This window comes from Marmota monax, unplaced genomic scaffold (genome assembly GCF_021218885.2).
Source record: "Marmota monax isolate L192 unplaced genomic scaffold, Marmota_monax_Labrador192_F-V1.1 WCK01_AAM20220418_F8-fsc00051, whole genome shotgun sequence".
Taxonomy (NCBI): domain Eukaryota; kingdom Metazoa; phylum Chordata; class Mammalia; order Rodentia; family Sciuridae; genus Marmota; species Marmota monax.
Genome location: NW_026695202.1, coordinates 1375881 through 1396601, shown reverse-complemented (window position 1 = coordinate 1396601; position 20721 = coordinate 1375881). Strand labels below are relative to the sequence as shown.

At 39.3% G+C, this 20721-nt stretch overlaps 1 protein-coding gene across 3 annotated transcripts in view; it reads left to right on the top strand.

The window, feature by feature from the left end:
* Positions 1-20721, top strand: part of Igf1 (insulin like growth factor 1) — a 73951-nt gene that overhangs the window by 41786 nt on the left and 11444 nt on the right. For 2 of the 3 annotated variants that reach the window (XM_046429347.2, XM_046429349.2), the window contains exons 3-4: positions 11374-11555; positions 13072-13123. In XM_046429347.2, coding sequence (XP_046285303.1) covers positions 11374-11555; positions 13072-13123 — 234 coding nt within the window. The remainder of the gene's footprint in view (positions 1-11373; positions 11556-13071; positions 13124-20721) is intronic. The other variant, XM_046429348.2, reaches the window with a different exon arrangement.

Here is a 20721-nt window from a genome sequence, read left to right as displayed (position 1 = left end):
AGATGTGGCAAAAGAAGGCACAGATGTTCTAAGGAACGCAAGGAATTTATGACAGTTCATAGTCCAACTGCAGTAAATGGCTGCCAAAGGCAAATCTCAGTAGATGGTGGGAGCACTGGTTCTTAGAAGAAGATAGGAGAAGACTAGGATTTCACAAGTGACCTTTACCAGAGTATGTTCTTGAACCATAAGCAAAAAAGATGAAAAGAAGAAGGAGAAGTTTCTTGGGAAGAAAGTAAATTAGCAAGTGTTTAAAAGTAGATTAAAATATTCCTAAGCCAACAGATCTCCTTTTCCTATCTTTTTTTTTTCCTTTCTTCAATAACTTGAGCTTCAGTATAGGAAAGAGAATGTAGGGTGGGCTCTCCAGTCTCCTATCAGAGCTCCACCACTCATAGTCAAAAGCTTCCAATGCCATTGCATGGAACTATTCTAAGACCTTGAGATTCATTTCTTCTCAGCAACCTGAAGGTTTATGCATCTTAAAAATATATGTATGTAGTTGACATAGGAGAGATTATGGAGACCATGCCCAGCAACAGGTCAATGGATTCATTATTCTCCTTTCTCCCAAGAACAACAGGTTTGAGTAGGGTAGCAAAGAAGAAGGTGCTGGCTTCAAGGCTGGGGAAAGAGAATGGACACTTTTCTACTGTGAGACTGTATATCAGAAGAGAGCATTTAGCCCCTGCGCTGGGCCCTCGTTTTCTGTTAGAGTCAGGGAAGAGCCGATGACACCTATTGGCATAAGCAATGTCTCCATGAAACTTTCCCAAACCCAGACTGAGCCAAAGAGAACACACAGAAGGCAAGTGTCAGGGGAAATAAAATGGCCCACAGCCGTTATTCAGGCTCAGTGTCCCTGCACCAAAAGAGCCTCCCAGCTGAGTGTCATGTTAGGCCTCACATTGCTCGTTCTCAATGAGGCCAACTAATTCTGCAACTGTGGAAAGATTTTGTGATAAATTAGAAAACAGCTTGTGGGACAACAGTCTCTGGTTCTCAGAAAGGAAATTCACAGAAGTGGGTGAGTGGCCAGAAGGCCAAGAGGCCATTGCCTCAGAGTGGGTCCCAGGGCAGTGATGTGGCCATTCACAATGTGTTCAAGTATGTAAGAAAAACTACAAATAGAAAAGAGTGTGATTTTTTTTCCAGCCAGTATCACAAGCCAAAAATATTTTTCTATGCTGAATTTAGTAAAATAATTAAAAGAATCAGAGGTTTTTCTTGGTGGATAATTGTATTTGCTAAAAAGCATTTAATGAGGTTTGGGATATAGGCATGATGTTGGTCCCAGATGAAATAAAGACGAGAACATGGCTTATCTTGGAGTCAAGCTGTAACTTCTCTCTCTCTCTCTCTCTCTCTCTCTCTCTCTCTCTCTCTCTCTCTCTCCCCCCTCCCCCCCTCCCCTCCACCCCTTATTCATAGATAGTTCACTTCTTCAATTCGGAAAAATAATATGTGGGCAGTGGGGAGAAAGTTAAGAGGAACATAGAAGGTAAACACTAACAGACTCAATAATGAGTCTGCTATAATATCAAAAGATGTAGGAAACTCTAAAACCCAATAATTTGAGGAAAGCACTTAAGGTCTCTGGTCATACTTAAGCAATAAAATACTATCATAAAAAGAAAGAAAAATTATAGCATCAAAAATCCACAAAAAGTAAAAAAGTCATGGTCTGATAAGTCCAGATTTTATCCTAAAGGTTCTGAAATAAAATAATCACACTCTAAATGAACCATTCAACCTCAGTCTGCATACTTGCCTGATATTTTGATGAGTAATATTACAACTTGCTTGAGAATTTCTTGTACAGATTTTAGAATTTTAGTAACCTCAGCATTCATTTATTTTGCCAAAAAAAAGGGAGGGGTATGGCATTTGAAAAACCATGTTCACAATCTTTCTCATCCGATTTTATTCCCTTGGCACATGTTGGGTATCAATGTCTGGTGGCCCACTCACATCATCAGAGATGAGACAACATGTAGTTGGGAATTTTCAGGGAAATTGCATCTGTTCACCTGAAAGGAAGTAAATGTCACACAGAGGATTCATAGATCATTGACAGGCACCAAAGAAATTAGTGAGATAAAACAATGGCCTACATTGAGCAATAGAAAGGTAAGCATTTTGGCCAATAATATTAACAATCCGCCTTGGGGTAGAAAGAGTCACTTATTCACCTCTTGAAGATGCAGAAGTGTAATGATAAAAGGCCTTGTAAAAGGGATTCCAAGAAAGACTCTTACACTAACCCCTCTTCACTACTATATTTTCCTGTTAATAAGGAAAATAACTGCTGTGATAGATAGATAGATAGATAGATATAAAGACAGAGAGATCAGGGAAATAAACCTAGTTATAATAACAGGGAAATAACATATATATTATTGATTTAAAAAATGTGTAACCACCCAGAAAGAAGCTTGAGATTATTCAGTACCTTGGTTATGTACATGAGAAAACTGAATCTTAGCCAGTTTGGGTGGCTTGTGAGACACACAAAGGATCCCGAACTGGAATACAGTGATGTTTTTGATATCCTATCCTGCCTTCTTTCTATCCCTTCTCTGCATACACCACGGTGCTAGGTGCTATAGAAACACTCCCAGGACCTTTCAATCCAAGAACACTGTTGACCCACCAGCATGAAAGGGGCATCACACATGACCTAGCTGGCACTCAAGTGCTCACCAGGCAGTTATTTATACCGTGAAACACCTGAACCATCTCCTCCTGCCCTCCCTCTCCCTCCCTCTCTCCCTGTCTTCAGTCTGTCACTAACTCTGGCTGCTCCCTTTTCTGCCATGCTGCCAAGGGCTGTCCCTGCTGCTGTGGAGGCTGTCTTCCAACAGTTTACTTCCTGACACAGCCCCAGTGACTCTCTTTATAGGGCCTCCACCTCCCAACACACTCCCTTCAGACATTCGAGACTTCCCTGGCAGCCATCGCCCCTTCACCTGCCATCCTGACCCTGTCACACCCACCCCTGGGAAAATGTCCAGATGTGCCCCAAGGGGAAAAAAAAAAAAACAGAGGTCTGAGTGAGGAGACTGACAGGGAGTAGGGCCCCTGAGAACACAGGACAGGTGCCAAGTGGCACAAATAAGAGAAACGATAGACTCTAGGGGGAAACTAAAAATGAAGAGAATGTGTTTTAATACCCCTGTGACTGATTCATCTTTCTGTGTCACCAGAGAGAGAGGTGTTACCCTTTATTCATGAATGCCCTATGTTCTGCCCACAAGACCTCTTTTCTGAAAGAGTAACAATAACAGCATAAGTATAAGAGATAATGCTGCTGGCATGTCTACAGTCGCCAGTTTGCTTGCAATTTTTGTCACAGTCTTTCTCACAAAAAAGAAGAAGAAGAAGAAGAAGAAGAAGAAGAGAGAGAGAGAGAGAGAGAGAGAGAGAGAGAGAGAGAGAGAGAGAGTTCATATATACAATTCCTCAACACCTCTTCTCATCCTTTCTCCTGTCATTTTCATCTCATGGGTCCAAGATGGAGTAATGACTAAGTGGGCCTGGTGATACTGTGTACTTGGTGATTGCTTATTCCCAAAGCAGGGTTGGCAGGAGATGAAGCCCTCTTTTATAGTCATTTCTGGGAGGGAACAAACCTCTAATTCCTAGCCCACCATGAACTTTGCATGACATGAGCTTTTGACCTGACATTCATCGGTAAGTAAAAAGAATGGCTATCAATATCAGGAGAAGAGGGGAAAGGGAAAAAGAGAAGAAAAGAAAGAGGTAAGCCATGAATGAGAGAGAGACAAGAGAAATACAGATGCTGGTTAAAGAGAGGGGGAAAGAGCTTCTGACTACGTATTTCACCCACACCCATCCCAATGCCTTGCAGCATTGTTTTTAAAATAAGATGGATGAATATTGCCACTGATAAACCAATGATTTTAACTACTGAATTATTGAGGGGAAATCAACAATAACGGGGTCAAGATCATCTCATATGACTTTTCCTTGTTGGACCTACTTGGAGGATCCATTCTCCCTCAGTGTCTACTCTAGACTAAAATTGTTCAGGATAGTCTGCACAACATAAAATCTAGATAGCCTTCCATTTATTTTAATGGAGAACACTCCTCCTGTATTTCTAGATAGCCATCTGTTTCAACCAAACTTGGGAGGGTGCACTTTTAAGAATAAGAGAGGAAGGGGATACCTGCCCAGCTAACTATGTTAAGCAACTCAACTCCATAATACAAATAACCCATATTTATGTAGTTTATTGCATGCCAGACATTGTACAAAACACATTCTTCATCTTCATAACAGTTATAGGTGGTACTTTTGCTATGTCCATTTCAAGGATTTGGGTTTTGGAAGATTTGGTGTTTTGCTAAACCAAAGTGAACAGTGAATAATGGTAGATTCTAGACCTGTCTGACTCCAAAACCTGTGCTTTTAATGACTCCATATTTTGACTCCATCAACAGTATGACAGATCTTATTCAAATTCCTTAATATGTTCTAAAGTAGAAACTACATAACTAGAAGATGGTAGCTAACTTATTTAGCAGGACCCATTGAAGTAATTCAAACCTAAAAATGACCTCTTGGCATTTGATTATCTTTCACCTTAGACGCTGATAAGCCAAACCATTCCCTTAGGACAGGGTTTCTGTGCAGCAAAGCATTTCTCTTGCCAAAGTATAATTTTGTTGGCTACATCTATCTCCTCCAAGCCCTGGAATCAGACTTAAGCTAGTAAATTGTGCTGTCCTGGCAAGATGCTCATCCTCCAGGGCATTGTATCAGGCTAAAGTAATACATCATGTTGCTTCCCACTCTGTCGGCCCATTTCTCCAAAGAATCCTAAAACAGTAATGTTTCTGCTTTGAATCTCCAGTTGTTCTGCCCATAGGCCTTGTACTTTAGCTCCCTGGCCTTGGAAACCAAGCTGAACTGAGTGGCACCCTTTCACACCTGTTGTTGTGTCAGGCTTTCAAAAGAAAAGAGGCTCACAAGAAAGGGGCAACCCCACAGTGCTGTTTCATTCCTTTTAGACCCACAAATAAACATTGACTTTATTGGGTAACAGGAAGACTTTGGTCTTTTGGGTTATGGGGATTTAGTAGCTGAGAAAGAATTGCTGGGTGGTGGTGGGGGTGGTGGTAGGTCATATAAGGCCACGATTCCTAGAAAAGATGACCTCGTCCCATTAAGAGGTAGTGAGGCCAGCAAACATGGCCAATTAAAAATTAACACAGGCCAAAAGTGAAATCGATATCTAAATTTGATAGGTTTTCAAGAAAAGTTTATGACACAGAGTTCACAGAAAAGAGAACATTTTCTCAGGGTTCTCTTTTCCAGATTCCAAAGGTCAGTCTTACATGGAAAGACCCTTCCACAACAAAATCAGAAATACATATGGTTCATTAGCCAAGTTTAAAATAGGATATATATTCATAAATTCTTCAAAACCAATCCTAGTTTCTAAAGCTTTGATATTGACCATAATTCACCCTGATATGTGTTTGAGTATATACAGGTACATATCCATGTTATTCTAAATGCATAGCAATATGACCAGTAGTAAATCTTTCTTTCCATATTTTTACTAAGCACATGACTGTCAGTATCTCAATATTTGCCTCAAATAAAGTAATATTTTCACAGAAATGTTTTAAAAGGTAAAATGTTGACTCAAAAGGTTTTAAATTAAATGTGAATACCACGAGTTTAGGAAATATCAACCATTCAAGGTATCACTTTTGGGGTCTAGATAATAGTCATACCATCATTTTATTTATACTAGGAATTCAGGAAAGGTATCTGGTTTTCCATATAAAGCCACCAAATGTACAAAATACTGGAAAGTGATCTTTTTTTCTTCAGATGAAAATTAAAATGCTAAAATGCAGGACTCGGGGTATAGCTAGTGGTAAAGCACATGATTAGCTTGCACAAGACCCTGGGTCCAATCATCTTTGGAAACAAACACACACACAATGCTAAAATGTAGACCATTTCACTTTAGTTCCATCTTACATAACTTTTCTACTAGTATCCCACATAAAATTATGTCCATGGAATGTATTTGTATCAGACAACATGTCCTACAGAACAACATTGTCCTAAGAAACCAATCCTTGTAAATTATTCCAAATTGCCAATATATCTGGAGGTCTGAAATAAATAATTGGAATAAGAAACCTAATTTTCTGGCTTCTATAGAACTTAACTGTGATTTTTAGTTGTGTAGTCAATCTTCTGTTAATCAAAATTAAATGAGGATAAGTTTATTAGCTAATAATTCCATTTTTTACTAGACACATAATTGAGAATTTTCTAAAAAAAAAACCCTCAAAATATCCAACTTGGATTGTCTTACCTCTTTTATCATGCTTTAAAAAAAATGGTGCATTTTGGAATCTTCTCCTGTTAGCAAATTTCTAGAGAATAATTTTATTCCTTGGACCCCAAAGAATAACAAGTACATGTCTTCAAAACTAGATATATCTCTATTTGGAAAATGTTTGCAGTTGTCATTATTTAAATACTGATTCTTCAAATCAATGTTTCCTCTTTCCAATGACTTAAAATAGAGTAGAGCTTTCACAGTAAGCAAGAGGGGAAGTCTCAAAGGAAATCAGTCAAGTACAAGGTCTCAACTGCACGTCCAAAAACTGGTAAGAAACAAAAATTTATGCAGCCTCAGTAGAGGTAGTTTTATCAGTGAAGAATTCTTTGCTCTCGAAGTGATAACCCCAGTTAGATCTCAGCATCACACATTGCTCCTTAGCAATGGAGGAGAGCGAGTGGCTTGCATCCATGACAAAATGCGAGACTCAGCTGATTGATGTGGTTTTGATGATGCCACAATTCTGCCCAAAACCCTTGTAACTAGCAAGTTTGCCCTGAAGATTATTGAATTACTCCACTGACCATGCATTATTTAAAGGGAAGTGCTGTTATTACAGAAGCCAGCTGTTTAACCATTGGAATTCTGTCTGTTGGCCAACTTTCAAGACACAGTATTGTGTTATGACTAAACATTATGTCTACTCCTAGACAGTCGAAGTCTAGGTTAGGTGGTGATCAACTTCTCTGATAAGCAGTCTTTGGTATACATGCTATGAAAGTGCTGAAGCGCAACTACTGGCAAAATAAATACATAAGTATATGAATTTTGAATGTTAAGACTGTCAGTGAGAAAAATCTATGTGTTGTTATACATGCCTCTTCACTGTAACAACAGAGTGAGTATTTAGACACTTTATAATGCTGGTACAAGAAAACTCTGGGATTGTCTCTCAATGTAGAAGGAACAAGCTCAGTCATATCTCTCTTGTTGCATTGGGTAAGGACAATGAAAAATGTTTTGAGCATCTTGGAGAACCCAAATGATAAATAGAAAACAAATTTTCAACTTCAATATTCAACAATATTTGAACTTCTTTCTTGAAGACAATGTGAGTGGCTTCCAACCACAATGAATATTCAGCCTAAATGAGCTTTTTCTACCATCTTTTCTTGGAATCTTTAGAACAGAAAAGACCAGAGTACTTATCCACTATGCTCAACACAGCAGTGAGCTCCTAGGACCGGTGTTCATGTTGCCTTTATTTAACTGCTTTCTGCAATGGGGAGCTCACTGCTTTCAGGGATTTCTGTCTCATTGTTAACTCTTTTGAATTTAAATTGTTAAAAATGTTTTTCTTCTATTAAACCAAAATTTGTTTTCTATTTATAGAAATACCAATTCTGATTCTACCCACCACAGCAGAAGTATATAATATAGAGTTTTGTTCCATTTCATTTAAAAATTCATCAAAATGACTAGAGTAAGCTGTAATTTTGAGGTCATTAAAAGTACCTATTTTTCTCAAAAGTTATACTGGAGAAAATTATTTTATTGCTTTTCTAATAAATCACATTGAGTCAGGTTTCCTGTTTTAGTCCAGAGAAGTACATATCTTTATTGTGGTTCAGAAAAAGAAGGCATATGAGGATTTGAAGATAAAGGACAAATCTTTGACTCACAGTTATGGTCTCCCAATTGGTGAGAAATGATGATTTTTGGTAAACATCTTAATGTAGAACCAGAAATCAAGCCTATAGGGCACTTCAAAGGATAAATTAAACTTTAAAAGGCAATAGGTAAACACTTGTCATATTCATATATTCTGAATAGAGCACAATGATTCCATTGTAGACATTATGAATAGACAAAGGAAAACATCTAAGACTCTGGTAGTGGAGATAAGTGGTAGTTATATTTTATGGGAAAATCCAAGTCTGTATAGTACTACTTCAACACCATTTTAAAAAACATATATGGACATAAAATCAACTTTCTTTATGGAATATTACAGAAAACTCCTAATATTCTCTATTCTAAAATTTATCAGTCTAAGGACTAAAAAACACAGCTACTTCATAAACTGAGTCATGTCAAACCTGAGCTCACCTAAGACAGACAACAAACCTGGTGTCAGGTATGTCTGCCATTTTTGGCTGTGGTGATTACTGTCTGTTTCCCAAGAAGAAAGAGACCTTTGACTGTTGACAGTTGCCAAGAAGGGATTATAGGACCCAGAGTGGCTCTGCTATCCCAGGTGAGGGTTGGCAACTTCCTCCTGTAGTAGGTAAGGTTTTCAGAGCAAGGATTAAGTCAGGTGTGCATGAAAAGAGAATGCAGTGTAGGTCCTAGCATCCCCAAACCTATCCCTCTCCATTTTCAATGTGTAAGTCTGAGTTTTCAAATCAGTTTTTTTCTGAGTTGGCCACACATTTGGAAGTTTCTGGAACCATTCCTACAAACCCATCCCCAAATAACAAATTTCTATTTCATCATCAACAAATGAATCTCAATTAGGTCCTATTAAGAAATAGATTGTCTCAACACAGAACAATCATTACCTATAGTGGATGACAGTGACAATTAGCACAAAAATGACCATGTCACCTTCTTTTTTTCCCTACCTCAAGAGAAAAACCACTACTCTTGACTGGCTAGCCACTTAGCAAAAAGTATGTAGAAGTCCTTTGTGGATTACAAAGAACCATGTCAGCCAATTTGGGTCTTTCTTCTAATTTATTGTCCCAGGAAAAGATTATAAAAACAAAACAAACAAACAAACAAAAAAAAAAACACAGAAAACATTGTTTACATTGCTCAGGGGATCAGCAGGTCTCGGCTTGCCAGGACCTGGCTGGCAAGTCAGAGCAGAGTCCACTTCTATACTAGCCTTTGCTCCGATGGCAAGTGAAGGCAAAGCCAAGGCTCCAATTGGGGCCAGCTGCCTGGTCCCTCCCAAAGCCCACAACCATGAGAAGCCCACAGCGTTTGCACTGGGACACAGCAGCAGATCCCGCCCAGAGAGACCACAAATGAACCCTCACTAAGAGACTACCTCCAGCTGCCCTAAGAATGACAATAAACCTGCCTTACTGGAGGAAGCAGCCACCAGGCTCGCATGCCAAGCATCAGGAAAACATTTGGGTTCTTAGAGGATGCCATGAACAGTTGGCCCTTCCAGCAGAGAGGCAGCCAGACTAGTTTGGTATCTGGCCATTACCATGGGCCTGACATCCCCAAATGAGGAAGTTCAAGATATACATGAGCATCTAGACTTTCAAAACCCCATCCTTAAGTATAGTGTCATTATCATGCAAACATAAGACTTTTTTTTTTTTTAATGTCAAGCTTTCCCAGATCGGGGATTAAGTTTGAATCTCTTTCATATTTGTAATTGTATTCTTGTAGATTGATGGTTTGCAAATTGTCTTCCATGAAGCCCAGACCTCCATGGAGAAACCCAGGCACCTCACCTCTCATAGGAGACAAGGGAGATGAGAAAAGGCCAAAGTCCAGTCTCCCTACCCTCACCTGAGCCAGAGGAGCTTCACCTGGGTCTGTTTTGTGTTCTGGTGTATAGGCAAGATTTGATTTAACAAAAGATCTAATAGGACACAAATTTACAAATAATTTTTCCAGGTGCATGTTAAGTTCTGTGTGAGCTTGTTTTGCCCTCTCTTTTAATTCCAAAGCCAAAAGAAGTGTGCCCCAAACAAAATCAAACCAAGCCAAGACCTACTTGCCAAGTAAAGAGGGCTAATTGATTTGAGTGCTTCCTCTTAGCAATCAGAATCACATGGAAGATGGACTTTTAGTTTATTCTGTCTCGGTCTAGTAGATTTCTATAAGAAAAAAGAAATTATTATACTGATCCCTCAGGTGATGCTAGAAGGAGCCCTATCCCACTGCTACTATGGGTTCTAAGTTCCCAAGCTTCTGGGTGCAATCAATAGTAACACTGCTTCTTTATAGACCATATAAGACCCAGAAAGGGTGCGCAGAGGAAGCAAACCAATATTTATTTAGCATCTACTATGTGTCAGGTGCTGCATTAGGCACTACCCTTACATCCTTTCCTCTGATATTTTATTTAATCCTCTATTTTGACAAAGAAGATATTATTAACCTCATTATATAAATGGGGAAACTGAGGCCTAAAGAGCTTATGTGACTTGTCTAGAGTCACATGCCAGGTCTCCTGGGCTTGATGGAGCGCCTGGGCTTTGCAGAAAGCACATAGGAGTTTGAATCCTTACTCCACCACTTAACTGCATGCATCCCCTTGAGCCAGTTGTTCCCAAATGAGTTTCAGTTTTCACACCAGTAAAATTAGGAGCCCTTTTCATACTTAAAACCTCTTTCATCTTCAATCTGATATAACAAAGGAAGCAGTTAAGGGAAAAAGCAAACCTTGGAGCTGTCCTGAGTATTAAAAAATATACAGATTTGTTAAAAAGATGAGGGACACCCAGTTATCCCAGAACCATTTATTGAAGAGTATCCTTGCTCAAATATGTGAGATAATGGATAACCCAAATATCCTGAGTTGATCATTACAAAGTATATTCATGTGCTGAAATATCACATTGGACCCCATAAACATGCACTAATATTATCTGTCAAAAGGACAAATAAATAAGTGAAAAATAGGTTAAGGAAACTTACTGAATGATTTTCTTTTAGATAGTATTTTTAGTGGCCTCCCAAATAAGCCAATATATTGAAAATGTTCAGATTAGACAAGATCCTTGACTATGAGTTGCTGAAAACATGGAAAGCAGTTCTCTAAAACTTCTCTCCAAGTTTTGTGGTGAATGAGTTCATGCTAACAAGTATAGGGTAGACCTCAGGAGACACAAGGAAACCAGGAGGATCCGTGGGGTCAGGAATTGCTGGGGAAGCTTCCAGAAGAAGGTGAGATATTAGAGGATGGGTATTGGCTCCAAGTGGAGAGAAGAGAGATAGCATAGAGAGTTGGAAGATGAAAAGTAAAACAGATTCCACACTAACCCCAGCCACTCTGCATGTGATTTGTACAGACAAGCCCACAGGGTACGGCTCCAGCAGTCGGAGGGCACCTCAGACAGGCATCGTGGATGAGTGTTGCTTCCGGAGCTGTGATCTAAGGAGACTAGAGATGTACTGCGCACCCCTCAAGCCTGCCAAGTCCGCCCGCTCCGTCCGTGCCCAGCGCCACACTGACATGCCCAAGACTCAGAAGGTAAGCCCACCTGGGTGGGATCCATTCACCCTCAAGTAATCTCTGTTTTCTGCATGTGGGTGGGCCAAACAGAAATTCTGCCTACAGCTTCCTGGTTAAAAGGGGGAAAAAAAAAAAACATTCCCACCAACAGGATAGATTCTATGTCCAATCCTCAGTCACTCAGCATTGCAAATTTCACCTTCCCCTGCTCTGGATGATCTGCTAACTGGAATATGGTGTAAAACACTGGCAAAAATATGGGCTTCGGAACCAGGCAGGGTAGCACACGCCTGTAATCCCAGTGGCTCTGGAGGCTGAGGCAGGAGGATCGCAGGTTCAAAGCTAGCCTCAGTAATGGTGAGGCGCTAAGCAAGTCCGTGAGACTCTGTCTCTAAATAAAATACAAAATAGGGCTGGGGATGTGGAGTGGTTGAGTGCCCTGAGTTCAATCCCTGGTACCAAAAAAAAAAAAAAATGGGCTTTGGTACCAAACAAAACTGTCATAATTGTAATTATTAACTGAACTTGTTAATCCTGGAATTCTGCCATGGTACAAAAACCAAAAAATAAGAAATAAAACAACTCTGTACTGGGAACTATTTGAAATTGACATTCAGTGGGAAATACAAATTAGAGGGGAAATAATTACAAATGTAAATTTCTGTTTGACTTGTGAGAACATCTAGAAATTTCTAATGATAAAAATTTGCAGGCATCTTTGTTTTCTAAGAGTTAAACTATAAACATTAGAGGTACCAGCTATGCCATCAGAAGTACATAAAATCACTCAACAGATTTTTGTTGAATGGGTGAGTGACAAATGAATATGAGGGTTAAGTAAAGGTTTAGTCTGTAAGTAGAAATAATGAGAACTAAAAAGAAGATGAAAGAAGAGGAGAAAGTGAGGAAGATGAGTTAAAAAAAAAGATAAAGTTCTATTTAGGACTCTTTGGGGACTCTGTTGGAAAAAAAAAAAATCCTACGTGTTGTTTTAACTTTTGAAGCCAAAAAACTACACTGTTTAGAAAGCACAGCTAGGAGACCATTCATCCTGACACCTTTGCTGCTTCCTGGTCTTAAGCCACAGCTGAAGCCGAAGGAAGACCTTGGTGTCTTAGTGGAGATGTCCCCCAAGGAGCCATCTAATGTGATATATAGGGACTGTTGAAGACAGGATGCACACAGAACACAGAAGCCAACAGTGAGTCAGAGAGCAAGGGCCACAGAAGAAACTTCTAGATAAGTGAGGTGGGAAGGTGTGCTGGAAGGGGGGAAGGTATGTTCATTCTTTCTCTTCCCAGGTGACTCAGTGCCTCTTGATTTCTAGCCAGGGAGGAAATGGGTCTCAGAGATGAGTCCCAAAGTTCTGGAACGTTGGGTCTTGGGACCCAGTTGTAGACTCCTCTCCAGTGCCCATGCTGGCTTCCTGCTTTCTATGGAGCCTGGGCATTCTGGGCTGACTCAAAGACTTTGTCTTCAGGGTCACCCTAGGAACAGCCTGTTCTCAATGCAATTATTTTTGTGATGTTTACAGTATCAGCTCCCATCTACCAACAAGAAAAAGAAGTCTCAGAGGCGAAGGAAAGGTGGGCCAAAGACACACCCAGGAGGGGAACAGAAGGAAGGGACAAATCAGCAAGTCAGCAAATCAGAGCAAAGAAGAACAGAGGAGGGAGAGGAGGTAGAAACTGATCAAACAAGGAAAATGGAGGAGAGAAGGACTAAGCAGACAGAGGCCAGGATAAGAGAGGAAATGCTGTAGAGGACATGAAGACCAGTGGCCCTGACAGCGCTAGATAATGCTCACGATGGAAGGAGAATGACCTGTTAAATGGGAAAGAAAAATGGAAAGCCAAGAAAGGACAAGGAAAGTGGCAAGAATGGATTAAAAAAAAAATATAAGAGGCAAACAAGATGCTCCCTTTTCCTTTCCCCTCCAAAATTTAAATGACTAAAAAAAAAATCAGATAAAAAAGGCTTTTATATGTATTTTTATTTTAAATTTTCTACTAATCTATAATAGAAGAATTGCCCATGTCAATATATGTTCAGAGTTAAATATTAGCCCCAAATTCTCAGCAAGACTGAATTGTGTCACAGAAGTTCCCAGATTTCTTTTCCTGCAATATTATTGGAGGCCGTGTTTCTTGGTTAGGTCCGGGGGTCAGACCAAAGGGCACCCAGTATTTACCTACAGGCTTATGAGGTAACCTTTGAGAGGTCGCTGAACTTTTTTTTTTTTTTAACTTTGGAATCTGATTTTTAAAATGTATCAGTTGGCTAAGGCTGCCATAACAAAGTGCCACAGGCTGAGTGGCTAAAAATGACAGAAATTTTTGGTCTCACAGTTTCAGAGACTGGAAGTTCAAACTTCAGGTATCAGGTTTTTCAGGGGCTCTCAGGAAGGTTCTGCATCAGGCCCCCGCCTTGACTTGTAGATGGTCTCCTTCCTGAGTCTTTCTCATCTTCCCTAGGTACATATGTCTGTGTCCAAGTGCTTCCTTGTATAAGGATGATAGTCAGATTGGATTAGGACCCACCTTAATGACCTCATTTTTAACTTAATAACTTGTGTAAAGATCCTATCTCCAAATAAGGTAACATTTCTGAGGTTCTGGGAATTGAGACTTCAACATATAAATTTCAGGGAAGGGAACATAATTCAACCCATGATGAAAACTTCTGATGTCCGATTACTACCTTCTCTTTCCTAGAACCACCCCCAACACATACACACTCTCTTTACCTTATAGCGAACTCCTTTACACACACATATCTAGATTTGATTTGGATTTTTAGATTAAAATTCCATGAATTTCTGCTCCATGAAAAACACTAGGATACATAACACACTCATATGTTATGTTAGAGATGGAAGAAGCTACAGAAATTGTTTTGTTCAATCCCTTCATTTTAAATACAAGGACAGTGAGATTTAGAAATGGGTACAGACATACTTGGATTCTAAGCTTTTCTTTCTTCTGGCCAGCCGACAAAAGTACATAATCAATGAATCAACTGAGAAAAAATTCCAAGAGGAAAAGGAAAACAGAAATGAATACATGAAGTCTCCCACTAATTTAATATTTTTCATCCAGAAGGAAATAGTAAATAATAGAAAAGATGCTGGATTTCCCCGAGGGTGAAGAAAAACTAAGTAGATTCATAGAATTTAAGTCTTAGAGATCTTCTTCTTCACTTTTCCTGATTTAATCAATAGGAACAAAGTCTTCCTAGAGGATAAAGCAAAAAGTATCAAGATCAACCAAATTGTGAATTATAGGCATTCAGAGAGGGTACAAAAGAGAAGTACTTAGCCAAGCAAATGATGAAGTCGGGGGTAAGAAGATGATTGAAAACCACACGTGACTTAGTCCATCCAAGTAGCCTAGTTTAAAGAAGTCATGGTTCTTGGTGCCCCTGCTCTGCTTTCTACTCCAGATCCCCCTTCCTGAAAACCCAGCATCCATTCAGCATGGAGACTTCCAAGGCTCCATCCATAAGAAAAAGTTCCAATCAGAAGCTTCTCAAGTAACCATTAGTTCAGCAAAAGAATTCAAAGTGCATGTCTTGTGGAAAGGTTTGGGTAAACTATTACTACACATAATCAGAAACTATATTCAAGAAGAATTTTATAAAGGCAAGAGAGCTGTCTAGTTAAAGTTCCCATAGTCTTAGAGTATGCGTTAAAATAAACTTTCTTTTGGAAAGGGTTTTATCAACCCTAACCAATCCTTTGGAATTACCAAATAATGATTGCCATGTAATAGGTACTATCAATACCAAAGAGCCCACTGGATGGATGGATGGATGGATGGATGGATGGACGGACGGACAAATGAGTGATACAGATGACTGTATCATGGTGGGAAGACAAACCATAAAAATAAGTTCACTGCTGAGATGAGATGATTTCTATGTAGGATAGTATTAACTAATATTATTATACTTCTGAAAATTAGAGCCATATGTAAAAAGTTAGTCTCTTGAAGTAGAAACAATTTTCATATCACCAAAAACTTTAAGCCCAAGCTTGCCAACACTTTTTGGTGATGTGGTAGTGAAATCTCAAGCATGTGACAGATGGAGAGAACCCAATGACCTAAGGCCCCTTCCAACTAGGAGAACCCCTGAAACTATGAAGAATTTCAATTGAAATGGTAGCTTGGCTTTCCTACATGAAGAACCATTAACATTTATTTCAGGACCACATAATGAACTTTTCAGAAGCCACCATTTTTCTCAACCAGTTAAAATCAAGTGTAATATGTGTTTTCCTTTCGTGGTGCCTAGGGAAAACGTATTTGTAGCATGAACTCCAGCTCTTGCTAGTTTTAAGTGAAAGTGCCAAACTAAATAGGAAGGGGGGATATTTCCGGGCTCACACAGCTTCTGGGACACTTCAGTTTCTAGTGCCTTTCACAAGCATTTGATCTTCTTTCAAATGTCTCTTGAAAACAAAACCTCATACAGCTCCTCAAATGTTTTTGAATGTGGGTACTGTTAGGATGTAAGGATGGAACAGGAGGCAAATAAATGGCTTCCAAAGAATAACTCCCCACCTTCTCCAGCCTCTCCTGACCACCTCGCTGTCATCCACAGGGGAAGCAAGGCTTTCTGAGGTCATATATCTTACAGATTCACAAGTCTGTTTGCATCTATGGGAGAAGATGAGGCCTATTCTCTTTACTTGCCCACTTAAAGGGAATAGCACTCGTTTGCAATATTTAATAGAAAGGGTGAAGATGATTTTTCATCTGATAACAAAGTTGACAGTCTAAATTTAAAGTAGAAGCTTTGGGTAGCAATACAAAGATTAGCAGTTTGAGATGAAGCACAATTCCCCCTTTTTAAGTTTGGAGTATCCACTACAGAATTCTGCAGCTTATATGCTCATCTCAAAGATGAAAGCCCCATTATTGATTTCTTTGATGTAGGCAAGACGAGTCGGAGAAGCTCATGCTAGCAAAAGTTCTTCAGGGACCACTAAACACCTGACCTGCAAGGCCAAAATCAGTTTGTCCATCCTTAATGTTCTAACCAAAATCAGAATTTTTCCCTGATACCTACATATTTGGCTGTGGGGGGGGGGGCTCTCATGGAACTTCTGGATGCCTTTAGTCCTAACTCATTTTTACCCAGCAAACAAAAGAGATAATTTAGAAATATAAACAGATTTCAACTCCAGAAGACAGAACTGGGTATCAAGAACAGCAGGTAAATGATGAGAGACACTCATGAGTCCATGCCTGACATTTCTAGAGTCCAAAGGAAAGTTCTCACCATTTAAGGGCTCAGTTACAGCTTCCATGGGCTAGTGGTAGATGAGTAACAACAACTAGAAAACATTTTGGGAAATTCATGTCTTTATATTATTAACTATTATGGTTATGGTTTTAAGAACCATTGATTAGGAAACTCATTTAAAAAGATAATACTAAAGGCACAGCCAACTGATTTTAATTCTAAATGTCCTTGGTTGTAATTCAGAATCTGTAATTACTTTTTCCATAGAATCAGTTTGCAAGTTGAGAAGCTTCTAAATCTACTTCTTGACCATGAGAACCAAGGTTCAGTGCACCCAGTTCTTCCTCCCTTTTGTTGGAGACTAGGATTATTGGCAAAAAAACATCACATGCTTCTTGCACCATTTCCCCTTTCCTTAACCATAAATCTCTAACTTCCTCTATTCACTCTGGCATATTCTTTCATTTTCAATAGATCCAATAAAGGAACATACATTTAGACTTGTTCAGGCAAGTATTATTTTCACTTTGGAAAAAAAAAATTTTAAAGGAGACAATGTCCACCTTGGCTCCTCTGACATGGTCAGAATTGACATAAGGTAGGATGTTGATAGCAGGACCTCTGACTGGCTGAGCATGATAGCAAATCTTGTCTTTGGTAAAATTGTTCCACCGTTCCCAGTAAGAGACCAAGAAATTTTATATCAACCCTGCACTAGCCAAATGGGCCCAGGCTTTCAAGCTAGGATTCATATGCCAAAAGTTTTATAAAATTCTGTATAAAATCTATAAACATTTGCATGGGGCTTTCTGTCTGGCCAACACCAAGAGGTTAAGTAATCAAAGACCAACCAGCCCTGCCATCTGTGAAAATATGATGGGCTATTTTCACAGCTGTAGATAACAATTATGGCAAGACAAAAATTCCAAATAATTAGGAGCAAGACCATGGCAAGTCTAGGGCTGAGAAAGATCCCTAATCCTGTGACAACTGTAAACATGGGAATGCCCAAAATTTGTGTCATGATGTGGCATGCTTGACTTGTTCATGAGGCATTGCAAGATGAGAAGAAAAGTAGCAAAGAACCAGTAAATGTATAACATCATTATTGTTCTTTTGTCAACATTAGTTGAGCAGGCCATTCTCGAATGTTCTGGTTTGTCTCTACAAATAATACTTGTCTCCTTTCTTGAAAAGGATAACAGGGTGGAGGAGGAGGTCCTTTTGGCACAATGCAACAAGTCTGATTTTTTAAGACTGTGCACGCATGAACTGTTCTTGTGCCATTTTCTGTCTTGGAAAAGCACTGGCTGGCATCCGTCATGTTTACTTTATATGCTGAAGTCTACCATCAACCTCAAACAGATGCAAATCACTTCAACTTGTCATAGTGTTATTTTGTACATCCTAAAAGTTCAGAAGAGTCTTCCAAACTTCCAAAATTTCTCTCAATTCAGTGAGGAGGAAAATTCAGAACACAGAGTTTGAATGTTCTGCCCAGATTTGTCACACATACAAAAAATGAGTGGAAGAAGGCAACACCCTTTCCTACTAACCCTGCAAACTCATCACAACTGCATTACACTGACACCCACAGGTGAAAACCCAGGGCCTCACATCTCTCAAGGACATCATCATGTCAACTATCACACACGCTACTTGAAGTAACCCTAGCTTAAATCAGTTGTCAGATGAAACAATGGCATTTAGAAGTGTAAAAGAAAAGGAATCATCAAATCCAGCTCTTAGGTAAGAATGTGCCAAAACTTTAACGCATATCAGTACAATTACTAGAATCTGGCGTTTCACTTTTTTAAATGCCATAACACCTGAACCTTTAGCAATTCCAAAATCAACTCCCTCTGGGAAAGATAGTATGCTTAAACTTTTTTTTTTAATTTAAAAACGTAACACAAACACAAACAGCTAACTCCACAAGCTGCCCAGAAAATCAGCAATCTAAGCAGCCTTGAATCCCGAAGTATTTTACAACACCCTTCAAGACTATTAAAAACAACATAAATACCTCTTGCCAGGGAGAGAAAGTACCCTTCAGCATTTTTTTTTCTTCTTTTTCTTTTCTCTTCCAGACTTTTAAGCCATTTTGGTAGTGCTTTTTTACATCACAGGAAGAACTATTAGAAATAGAGTTAGGTGGTGTCCTTTGAAGACTAAGAAAATTGATAAATCAAGACAATCTTGGAATAATGATGGGATGAATATAAGCTCCCCAATTCCTAGAATTGCTGGGGGTGCATACCAGTCACTGGGGTCAGTGAGGAAACAATTATAAGTCTGCTCTCCCAGCCCTCCAGGGAGCTCTGAAAATCTGGAGGTACCTGCTATTTCACTGTACTCAGCCAGAAAAGTGCTAGCATGGAAAGTGCTTTGACTATTAAAAGGAAAAAAAGAAGGTAATAGTAAGAGCTGATATTTATTAGGAATATATTCTGTGGTGAAGGCCACAGTGAATCACTTCATTTAATCACTATAGCCTGCAGGTTAAATACTATAATTATCCCTACTTTTCAGAAAAGAAAACTCAAGCTAAAGAATCATTGTATGATTATAATTCTGTAAAACAAATAAAAGATCTATAATAGAAATTTTCTCTAACAATCCCCCAATTTTTTGGAATGGTAGTATGTGGATAAGTTTTCTGTGACATTAAAAACTAATAAATACATTATACAAAACTCCTCCTTAAAGTGAATTAAAAGTATATTTTATTTTGAAAATGTGAACTACAGAAAGAAAGGAAGAAAGGGAGAGAAGGAACAGACTCAGGCTAAGAAAATCTAGAAGAGGTAAAAGTCTTGCCAAGGCCTTAGCTACTCTTAAAAAGTGGCCAAATCTAAATGCAAAACCAAGTCAGACACCAGACCACCACCACTGCACTGCACTCCCTCTTGCCCCTAGTAAGCTCCAAGACAGCAGAGGGCTCTGTGTTATTTTTCCCTTATTCAGAAGCCAACAGGAAACAGGCCACCATGCAGTGCTTGCTGTTGACCTAAACTGTGTTCCCTCAATCCTACAGGACATTTCAATTAATTTAACCAGCTTTATTCTTTGCTCAAAGCACCATGCTTGGGTCTGGGGAGGATACAGAGGTGAAGGAAACATGCCTCCTACCCTCAAGGAGCTTACCTTCTACCGGGGAGACGAGACACACAGAACTTACTCCAGTGTTCTAACAAAAGTAGCCCTAGAGCAGATTCTAACAGTGCACATGTCAAAATAGATTGATACTCTTCACAAAAACCACCTTAATCAAGTGCCCTTGAAGTATCAGTTCTCTCATATACAACTATGCCTATCTCCCTGGGCCAGTTAAACATTCAAGGGTTATTATATTTAATCAGAATGCCTGTATGGGGTTGGTGCTCTTGCTTCACCCTTTCAATATATGGAAGAGGAAACTGAGGCAAGAACAAGGCAGTGATTATCAAAGGTCGCACTACCCCTGTGGGGTCCAACAGCTGGAATCCAAATCAGGCATATAAGCCTAGGTTCCCTAAGAAGCAGAAAATGAGATGGGGGTCAAATGAGCAAGGATTTTATTAGGAGCAAGGATTTTATTTTATTGTGTGAAAGGAAATAGGAGGGGCTTTGGAAGACTGGGCAAACCATCAATGGCAATGCAAGTCTGAGCCCATGGGAAGGAGAAAGGGAGAAGAACTTGGGAAGAAATATCTATACTATTATGTGGTCGAAAGGAAGAAACATAAATCCATATTAGTCTTTAAACCAAAGTTGGCCTGCAAAAGAATGTATTTCCCAGGAATGGGTCTACCTTGGTATCCCCACCACACCTAGTCATTGGCTTATAGGAGGCTCCTCCCTGGGTCAATCTACTATGATCAAAGAAGGTCATAGTGGAGAAAAAAGTTATGCTTTAGGCCATTCCTAGCATAACTACACAAAAGGCAATGAAGTA